Source organism: Drosophila hydei, unplaced genomic scaffold (assembly GCF_003285905.1).
Source record: "Drosophila hydei strain 15085-1641.00,03,60 unplaced genomic scaffold, DhydRS2 tig00000211-arrow-pilon, whole genome shotgun sequence".
Taxonomy (NCBI): Eukaryota; Metazoa; Arthropoda; class Insecta; order Diptera; family Drosophilidae; genus Drosophila; species Drosophila hydei.
In genome coordinates, this window is record NW_022045685.1 from 211,123 (window position 1) to 221,698 (window position 10,576).

Sequence of the window (10,576 nt, forward strand, 5' to 3'; positions counted from 1 at the left end):
AACTTCCAGCAGCAGAAGCAGAAGCTGCGCCCGGGATGGGGCCGGGCGTGCTGCATACCTGGCAGACCCACCAACGCTGGCGACTCAACACTTGCTAAGTGTCAATAATGACTCTTTAGCGCTGCGTATTGCTATACGTTCGCTTAGCTGCCAGCCCCTGCCCCTGCTCCTGTCCCTGTCCCTGTCCTTGTCCCTGCCTCAGCTGTGCTCATGCCTCCACACACGCGCGCAATCTATTTCGCTCTCACACTGGCGCTATCTCACTCTCTCGGCTGTGCCCGCATGCGGCCGATAAAGTTACGACGACTTTGGCCAAAAATACAAACCAACAAACCGCGTTTTGATTTGCAACCCTTAAAAAGCTCTAAGACAGCCACCGGAATAACCAGAGAAAAACCAAAAAGTGGGTGGAAAGTCGGTTACTGCCAGCCGCTGCTGTCGCCGTCGACGCCGACGCCGACGCTGCTGTCAAGCCAAAGCCAAAGCCAAACTAGTTTTGCGGCAGCCCAACTCTACAATAACAACAACAACGATAGCAGCAGCGAATAGGGGTAGGGCGCTGCAGCGACAACCCCTCGTTGAGCTGCTGCTGCTAACTGTGCTTCGGCCTTTGTAAAAAAGTAACGGGAAAAATACATTTTTTTATACGTGTAAAAACGTAACTGCGACGCGACTGCAAATTTCCAAGACGACGCAGCGCTGCGCTCTTCGCTCTTTTGCGCCTTTCCAGGCTGGCTCTCTCCGTACTGGTTGCGAATGAAGTACAAAAAAGAAGAAGCAAGCGAAGAAAACGAAAAAAAAATTGCAAAAAGAAAGAGTTGTCATGGAGCCAATTTCTGGAACGAGGCAGTGAAGCAGTGGCGCTGTCAAAGGGCGTTTAAAAATGATCCAATGAAGCTCAGGTATATTTGAATTATTTATTATTTTTATTATCATTAATATATTGTTTATATTTGATATATTCAAAGTGAATATAAAAAAGATTTACTTGTGTACTTCACCCCTTTTTGGGCCGGCTCTGCCTGTGAACAGATGATAAAAAATCATGTGTAAGTGGCGCTCCATCACACGCTTTCCACACTACACATCCAGTCGCCTGTCGCCCGCCACCCATACCATTTCCAGCGATGCCCTGCTACAGAGAAGTGCGGCATATTGCATCTGGTCAGCGATACGTAACAAATGAAATTTCACGCCGACCTTTTCCATTTTGCATTGCAAAACTTCAAAATGGCCGCCAATTATATGAAATTTGATATTTTTGTTGAAATCCAGTTCTCGTTGGGTAATTTTACAAAACAAAAAAAAACTGGTTCCTGTTGCTGTCTCTTATCGTAGATGTGGCGTATATTATTGTTATTGTTGTTGTGTTTGTTGTTGTTATTGTTGTTGATACTCTTATGTATATAGGGCGCAATCGTATTAAGGGCCCATCGCTGGGCTCAACGGATTTGCAGCTTTAATCTTTATATTGTCTATGCGCATTTCGAGTGCCTTTGCGTCGAGGGGAGGGTATTGCCCTCGAGTGTGGAGTGTGCTCATTCTATCTCTCCCTCTCTCTCTGTCTCACACTCTCTTTCTAATGTTGCCATCATTATTTTATGATAAAAAGCCGAAAGCCGAAAGCCGAAAGCCGAAAGTTGCAATGAACTTGGCCTGCGGCTAAGTGTTAACAGCAAGTAAGAGGGTTACAGACTGCGGAAATTTATAGCAGATATATTATTATATGCATGTATATACGTATTACCCAGTTAAATAGTTTTTTAAGGGTATGTGAATCATTCTCAGAATCTTTTCAATTTCAATTTTCAATTAAGCATTTCAGTTTATACTTTTGTTTATAGATTTCCTTTAGGACTGGTTCCACTAAGAGCCATAATTCCTCAGTCCATTTAGTACAAATCAATTTATCTGATTATATGTAGCGATATTTAGAGGCTTAATAATACTAAGCAAGAAAATCATTTCTCTTGGAGTCAGAAAATCATATGAAGCGATTCAATAATACCTAAAATACTCTATACTTGTGTTTTTACATTAAGATGTAAAAATATTTTAAATATATATGTATTACCTTATACAAATGTTAAAACATATTTTAGCTATATAGAATTTAGGGTTTTGACATTTTCAAGCAAAAATTCTAGATGTTTAGTATATTTTATAATTTTCCGAATTCCTTAAAAAAATTTGATTAAAAATTTCGAAAACTATATATATGTATAATAAAAATAATTTATAGATATTATAATAGACTACGATATTTTCGATTGAGTACCATTTTTTATTATTTCATTAACTCATCAATAATTGCAATCCATAAGAATATGCTTTGTGTCCACTACTTATATGTATTTCTCCTCTATTTTTCCATTCTTCTTCAAAAAGTGATAAAAGAAAGGAGATTACCAACACTCGTTTGCTTCTTATTTATCTAATGCTCAGGCCCCAACAACAACTAGAAGAAGAAGAGCAACAATAACAAGTATTAAGTATTTGGAACGATCTGCAGCTGTTAATTGACGCGAGCCGCCTTCACTTATGAAAACAGAAAGAGAGAGAAAGAGAGGACTGTAGAAATTCAACCCACACATACGCATGTACAAGCACATTCCATGAATTGGGTACAAAATGCATTTATTTGTTTGTTGTTATTGGAACTTGTAAATACAAAAGAAAATACAAATTGAGTTGAAGCCTAGAAGAAACGGACGGGGAGCGGAAGAGCATGCAGCAGTGTCATGTGTCGACGTCTTTGAGAGGCACTCAGTCGTTCAGTCGTGCAGCGCACACGGTCGCATTGGCAGCTGGAAGCAGCCAAGCAGGATTGGAGGCGGGGGCACGGGATACGTACATCGTTTTTAGTTGAGCCAGCCAATGCTTGGGCGCAACACCAACACCAAGGCAGACGACATATTACACAAACTTGTGGGCACAGTTGTCGATGTTGCGGTCCCTACGTGTAAGTGTATTGCTGTATGTATTGTGGGAGTGTCAACGGCAGCTGCTGCCATCGCAGGCGTAGCGCGAGCTGTAAAAAATGCTCATCTTCGAACTCACCACAGCTCCTCAACTAGATGCTCAGATTCTCCAAGTAGCCACCCCAATGTGAAAACAAAGAAAAAAAACACTCAAAATAAAATTTTCCAATGGAAAGGTGGCTGACAGTGGAAGTGTGGTGATACACGCTCACTCTCATTGCAATCGGCACTCAGCCACTCTCACTCACTCACTCACACATACACACTCACTCACTCGTTTACTTGCTCGCTCGCTCGTTTGCTCAGTCACGGACGGGAGAGCTCATTCATGAAGAGCGAAAAAATTCAAAGGCTGCCTCAATTTTTTGTTTGTTTATTTTATTTTTTCATTTGCCATTCGGTGGTTGATCCTGGCAGCGCCAGCAACGCAGCGGCGCAGCAGCGGGCGGCAGTGACGTCAACGCCAACGTTGACTGCGACAGTGGCAGCGTGCGCCAACCAAAACAACAAACCACAATTCACTTACAAGCGAAGTTCGCGGTCGCTGCCAACTCGTCGGCCGCAGTCGTCGTCGTCGTCGTCGAAATTGCGTCGCGTCGCAGCATTTTAAAAATGGCTCTCTATTGCGCGCTCCATCTTGTTGCTGTTGGCGCTGGAACAGTTGAACGTTGAGCTGCGCTGCGTTGGAAATTCGCTGGGCTTGCAAAGAGCATTTAGTGTTGCCTAGTTAGTGGCGGCATGTGCAGCAAGCGGGGCACACGTAATTCTTACAGCTGCTGGCAATTACTGATCACCGATCAACGACTACTCTTGGGGCGGAGTCAGTAGCTAATAACGCCAGTCGGACATCTCACTTGCGCTCCATGGGACGGCCCACAGCCAACCATTGGAAACGCTTGGTCGCCTCGCACTCAATGGACGGCGTGTGTCTATTTATAATCAACCCCCTCGCTAACAGAGCAAGAAGCGAGCGACGGCCACTGAACGATCGTGCGCTCAGCAGTGGTCGTGGCTCTAGGGGCGAGCACTAATGCTTGTCACTGGTTGGCTGGCCTCAAAACTGTGGCAGCGCCCCCTTCTCCAACAGAGCGTGCGTGCGTGTGTGTGTGCGTGAGTGAGTGACTGAGGGTTGGGTCCGATCAGCTACGATACGAATCGTTCCAGTTGCTCGCACTGCATTCACGCGCTTCCACTCGTTTGGTCGATCGCAAAGAGAGGCAAAAACCGTTTTTTTTTTCGTTTACAGTGGCAATGGAATGCTTTCATTTTTGATGAAGCTGCATTGGAAACATAGACTGGAATATGGATTTGGAATAAGTTATATGTAAATGAATTGAAAATAATGTGACATCTTTAAGGGACGATAATAAAAACTAACTAAAATAAAAAATAATTATATTTAAAGTAAAATAGATAAATACAATTCATGACCGATTTCACAATATTTAGTTGAGTTTTGCAATAGATATATCCATCTAGGTCTATAGCTAGCTATCAGTAGCTGATCTATATAAGTTCCATCAACTGCAGTGCAAAGTGTATTCTTGCTTAACCGTTAGGGCTAGATTCCCCTAACCGGTTACAGGTTGAGGCTTACCTGTGAAGGTGCCTCTGGTGCCTGTCGGCGCGGATCGATTGGTTGCTTGTGGGGCGGCTAATCGCCCAAAATATTTGCTGGGCGTGCTGGATAATCCAGGCGATTGACTTTCATAAGTAAAGGATTAAGCGGGAGTGCGGCGCTCGCGATCCGAATGTGGTTTGCCTACCTGTTGCTGCCGATGTCTGCGGCCTGCAGTGGGTGGCTACCTGGTTGCAAAACGATTTTTACCAGAGGCTTGGCTCTGAGCTACAGAAAAAAGCGATCGTAAAAAAGGGTGGCAAGACGCAGCTGCATCTAGAGAGACAGACAGACAGAGATAGTGAGAGAGAGAGAGAGGACAGGTATGGCTGAGATGATATTAGATTTTCTGCTTCTTTTTGGCTGAGACTGATCCGTGTTGCGCCCTGCGGCGCGATGCGCGTGCAATGCGCAGCTTCTGTACGAGCTGTTGGCGATCAGCGGGTGTTGAATGAGCCACGCAAATTGCCGTGGAAAACGACAGGATAACGCTGGAAGAACGTACGCTAGGAGCCTGGCCAGTTCGCTGGAATAGCTAGCTCAAAACAATCAACAAAATCAAAGCCTTGCCGGCTACGTCCTTGTCGCACGCTACTTGCGAACCTGTATCATCTCATCCAGGCGCGTCCTTGCCAAGCTGCCTTCTTCTCTTCCAGCAGTCGATTGCCCTTGCTGTTGTTGTTGTCACAGCGAGCGGGCGCGCACGCATTGACAGCGACGCTGACGTCGCTGTTGATTGGAAGTGTGCGTGTACTTTCCCGACGCTTCGGCCTCTCTGCCTTAGTCTACGCCTCATCCTCACCCGCAGCGAGGCGCGTTCTCGCGACATTTTGGTTGGCTCGACTCGAGTCACGACTAGCACTTAAGATAATACCCCTCCCCCCACCAGCAGCCGCACCGCACTCTCTCACTGCTCCCTCTGCCGCTCTCTCGTGACAGTGGCTAGCCAGTTGCTCCTCATTGTGGTTGCCCTGCCATCCAGTCGCTGCTCTGCCTTTACTCTCTCTCTCCGTCTTCGTCTCCCTCTTCCTGTCCATCTCTCTTTCTCCCTTTTCGTCTGTCCGTTCGTTCGTCTGTTTTGTGTGCAGCACTTGTGGCCTCGTTTTAACTTGCTTGGTGCTCCGCAATTTTTTGGGCTGCCGCGAGTTTGATTTGTCGTCCTCACTGCAGAGGCGCTCGCATTGGCTTTTCCCGAAGGGGCGCATGCTTAGGCAGGCGAAATGTACGATATAAAAACTAGAAGATTTGATTCAATATGTCTATAAAATATATATTTATTTAAGTTAGAATATTGATGATCTCAGTTCAATTTTACCTTTCACATTAAACGAAAAATTGTATGTAAAATTCTCTAAAATTATATTCAACTAGTTCTTAAGTTTACGTAATAATAAATAATTGGTTTGATATGGAAAAAGATTTTATTTACATTTTTTATAATATACTAATTAACACGTTAATCCTTTTATTAAATAAAGTTTTTATATTTTGTACATTCCGTTCCAAACAAATTACTTCCGTAAAAGCTTAGGATCAAAGCAGATCTTAGAGAACTTAATCATGACTTAAGAATCAGTGAAGTCTTGCGCAATCATCTAATCTGCCGATTATCCATCTATAATCTTTAGCTGATCCAACACATTCCGAATTATATCACTAATATACATGTATATGTATTGCTGACAGGATATATTTAGCGATAGTTTTCTTTTAAGCACCTTCACAGTGGACGCCACTGTGGCCAGTTTGCAGAATCATACCGTTAGTCGCTACCTGTGGCTCTGGCATTGGGTGCGTAGGCTTGTCAGGAGCTGGCAGTGCGACTGGATACGGGGCCGTGGGGTGCCTACACGCGCGCAGTTGGAACTGTTGAATGCCGTTGTTAAAGTTGCGTGCGTAAAGAACCAATTTTCCAGCTTGCGACCGCCCGTCGGGGAGCCGGAGCATGGCAAAGGTTAAGCTAGCGAGCGAGCGAGTGACTGAGCCGGCGACACACAGCGCAATAGAAAAATAGAGCGAGCGAGCGAAAGAGAGAGAGAGAGAGACAGAGACAGTGAGAGCACAGAAATTGAGAGCAAGAAGAGTTTCCTTTTACGTTTTTTTTTAGAATATGCTTCGTTTTTTTCATTTTCCGCATGAGTTTTCATAAAACCCCATTCACTGAGTATTTTTTATCTACGTCATTTTATTTTTTTGTGCGCCCGCCTGCGCCTTTCCAGTATGCTCAGAGAGCCGCCCCGCTCTCGCGATGCGCTCTCATGGCACATTTTTATTTCGCTTCCAACGATTTTTTGCCCTCTTCGCCTTTGGTGTTATCATTTTTTTTCTCTTTTTCTTTTCGTTTGTCGGTTTGACCGCGCGTCCCTGGCCACAAGTAGCATGGCAACAACAACGCAGCAACAGCAACAACGCACGCCTCTTCCTCAGTCGCTGCTGCTGCTGCCTCAGTTGTCGACTTCCCTTATTTCTTGTTGCCTTTGCTGTCGCTGCTGCTGTCGCTGCCGCTGCTGTTGTTGTTGCTGGCCGTGTTTTCTGTGTGCGCGAGTGTACACCGCAATGGAAAAATGGGAAATTTTTACTGTGGTTGTTGTTGTGGCAATGGTGGTTGATACCTGCCCCGGTCACCACCGCCACCGCCGCCGGCAGCCGTTGCACCCTTAGCCCATACACACGCACACACACTGACACACAATAGGTAAGCGAACGAGCCAACCAAACCACGCAGCGACGTCCTGAATAATTGCAGTGAGTGCGAGCGGGCGCGAATCATCGCCACGGTGCAGTGCGAGCGAGACCGAGACTGAGCGCGCCACTGCTGTCTTGCAGCGGCGCAGCAGCGACGCCGACAGCGACAGCGACGGCAACGCATTCTACTTTAAATACTGGCAACGATCGTAGTTGAGAAACAGTTCACACAGCGACTTTAACGTGTCGAGAACGCAGCCAGAAAAAGAGAAGCGAGCGAGAGCAGAGCACAATTTCGCCGCGTTTGGTTCAAAAGTGAAGCGAAATAACAGTGTGCAATTGTAACTGTAACTCGACTAGAACAGCGAATTTCGAAATATTTCTGAAACGAAAGACTTACAATAATTTTTTTGCGTGTATCTTGAGTGCGAAAGAAAGAAAAGCGTGCAAAGCAGCGGCATTGCCAGCTAGCTAGCGTTTTTGTTTTCCAAATTTCCATAAAAAATATATTTTTTTTTAACAATTTGGTGAAGTGCAACAAGGATTACGAACCCAACTTGGATTACAACCAGCAACAACAGCAACAATAACAACAATTTTTTTTGAGCACGTGATATAAAATATATATTGTGAAAAATGCATTTGCCCACTGGACCCACCCTAGTGGCCAATACGTCCGCCCACACGCAGGTCCTGGCCGCAGCGGCAGCAGCAGCGGCGGCAGCAGCGGCTGCCACAAATGTTAGCCAAGGCAACATAAGCACACACTCGGCCAGCAGCACGGGCAGCTCCACGCCGGACAACAGCCACCACAACAGCAGCAGCAGCAACAACAACAACAGCAGCAGCAGCAATAGCAACAACAACAACAACAACAACAACAGCAGCAGCAACAACAACAACAACAACAACAACAGTTCGAATAGCTCCAATGCAAATGCGGCGAACTTGGCGAAAATGCCAAGCTCGATGACGGACATGTTTGCCAGCCTGCACGAAATGCTGCAGGAATACCACGGCGAATTGGCGCAAACCGGCTCGCCGTCGATCCTGTGCAGCGCTCTGCCCAACCATTGGCGCTCCAACAAATCGCTGCCGGGCGCATTCAAGGTGATCGCACTGGACGATGTGCCCGATGGCACGCTCGTCTCGATCAAGTGCGGCAACGACGAGAACTACTGCGGCGAGCTGCGCAACTGCACCACAACGATGAAGAATCAGGTGGCCAAATTCAACGATCTGCGCTTCGTCGGTCGCTCCGGCCGCGGCAAATCCTTCACGCTGACCATCACAATCGCCACGTATCCGGTGCAGATAGCCAGCTACAGCAAGGCCATCAAAGTAACGGTCGACGGGCCGCGGGAGCCAAGAAGTAAGCAAAGTGAGTTTTTTAGTTTCCATTACGATTTTCAGTTTCGACTACCCATCCCGTTCCATACCGCCTCATCGGCTCTCCAGCTACTCCCAGCCAATTCCACTTTTTAAATGCATTTCGCCCACGCCCTGCAGATTGTACTTACGTGTGTTGCTTGTCTCCTTTTGCTTTTAGGCTATGGCTATCCACATCCCGGCGCGTTCAATCCATTTATGCTGAATCCTGCTTGGCTGGATGCTGCGTACATGACGTACGGCTATGCGGATTACTTCCGCCATCAGCAGGCAGCCGCTGCTGCAGTGCATCATCCGGCCTTGTCGAAGGCAGCCACCTCGCCCAATGGCAGCAATAGCGGCGTCATTTCGCCGGGAGCTGCAGGTGGTGCCGCTGTGCCCAGCGCCGCCGCTGCCGCTGACTATCCACAGGCGCCGTCTGGCGTGGGCGCAGTGCCGCCCGCCTCCATGATGCCCTCGCCGCCGGGTGGCCCGCCAGCGTCGGCGTACGCGATGCCACAGTTTCCGTTCAATCATGTGGCCGCCGCAGCTGCCGCCGCCGCGCATCAGAATCAAAAGGCCACGCCGCACGCTTTCCATCCGTACAACTTTGCGGCTGCGGCTGGCTTGAGGGCGCGCAATGCCGCCGCCGCTGCACTGCACCATGGCGGTCTAAGTGCTGTAGATGCGTCGCACATGAGTCCAGCGTCGTCGCGCCCATCGAGCTCCTCGCCCACGCCCACGCCCACATCCATGCCCCATGTGCTGCTCAAGCTGAACACCTCCATCGAAACGAGCTCCATACACGAACAGTCCGCCTCCGATGCAGACTCCGACGACGAACAGATCGACGTGGTGAAGTCCGAGTACGAGCTGGACAAGTCCATCGATTCGACGCGCAGCTCGCCCACCCAGCAAATCTCTGTGCCGCTGCGTATGCGCTGCGATCTCAAAGCTCCCTCCGCCCTGAAGCCACTCTACCATGAGACGGCAGCAGCGGCGGCGGCGGCGGCTGCGGTGGCTGCTGTGACTGCTCCGCGCCAGGCATCGCCAGAGACGACGCTGCCGGCGGCAACTAAGCTCAAGAATGCCGTCGTCCAGCAGAAGACCGTGTGGCGGCCATATTGAGCAGCAGCAGCAGCAGCAGCACTCACACACACACACACACACACACAGCGTGATATGGAGCAGGATGCAGAAAGCAGGCGCAGAGCGGCAGCAACATTGTGATATAGTCATATAAGTTAGACACGTGCACACAGCAGAGCACAGCACAAACGAGGAAGAAGCAGATGAAACAGCTCCGGCCGGCAAACGGAGCAGGAGCAGGAGCAGCACCTGAAGGATATATTGGGGAAATGGGGGTTGTGCGACGAGCTCACTCGAAGTTTTATGCTCGATTCATAAAGGCGTGCGTCGAGCTCGTTGCACACACTCACACACACACACACACACAAACGAGCACAAATACCAAAAAAAAAAAGAAGCTAGAAAAACCTCATCTGGAATTTCGCTCGATCGCCACGCGGCGAACTTGAGGAAAACTGTTAAACGTCTTCTGCTCCAAGTACCACCCTACGCCCCCTCCCTTTCCCTTAAAGAATTCACTCGGAAAACCAAAAACAATCCAACTTTAGTTCAATTTTATAATTTTTTTTTTATTATTATTATTTTACGAATATTTATGTATAAAGGCATTTTTTTTTTATTTTTAACTTTTTCCAAAACAAAAGCAAAAACTTTGTCTTCGTAGGGAAGTTCCCATAAAAATCTCGTAGCATAAATTGAATTTAATTTGTAATTTCTCGACTGTTTTGTAAATAGCGCGTTAACTATCCGATATCTCTCTGGATGTATCTCGGGATATACTCTTCCTCTTCCACTTCCTCTTCATCTTTTGATATCATTTTCATTATTGAATCAT

General features: G+C 47.4%; 1 protein-coding gene across 2 annotated transcripts; it reads left to right on the forward strand.

The window, feature by feature from the left end:
• The first annotated feature begins 7,880 nt into the window (after positions 1–7,880).
• On the forward strand, positions 7,881–10,011 carry LOC111593047 (segmentation protein Runt). 2 transcript variants are annotated; one of them, XM_030223453.1, is made up of 3 exons: positions 7,881–8,142; positions 8,236–8,665; positions 8,834–10,011. In XM_030223453.1, exons 1-3 carry the CDS (start codon positions 7,921–7,923, stop codon positions 9,778–9,780), a joined length of 1,599 nt encoding a protein of 532 aa, XP_030079313.1. In that variant the 5' UTR covers positions 7,881–7,920; the 3' UTR covers positions 9,781–10,011. The 2 variants fall into 2 exon arrangements, with proteins under 2 accessions (XP_030079313.1, XP_030079314.1); XM_030223454.1 differs by having other exon boundaries at positions 8,236–8,656.
• The last annotated feature ends 565 nt before the right edge of the window (positions 10,012–10,576 follow it).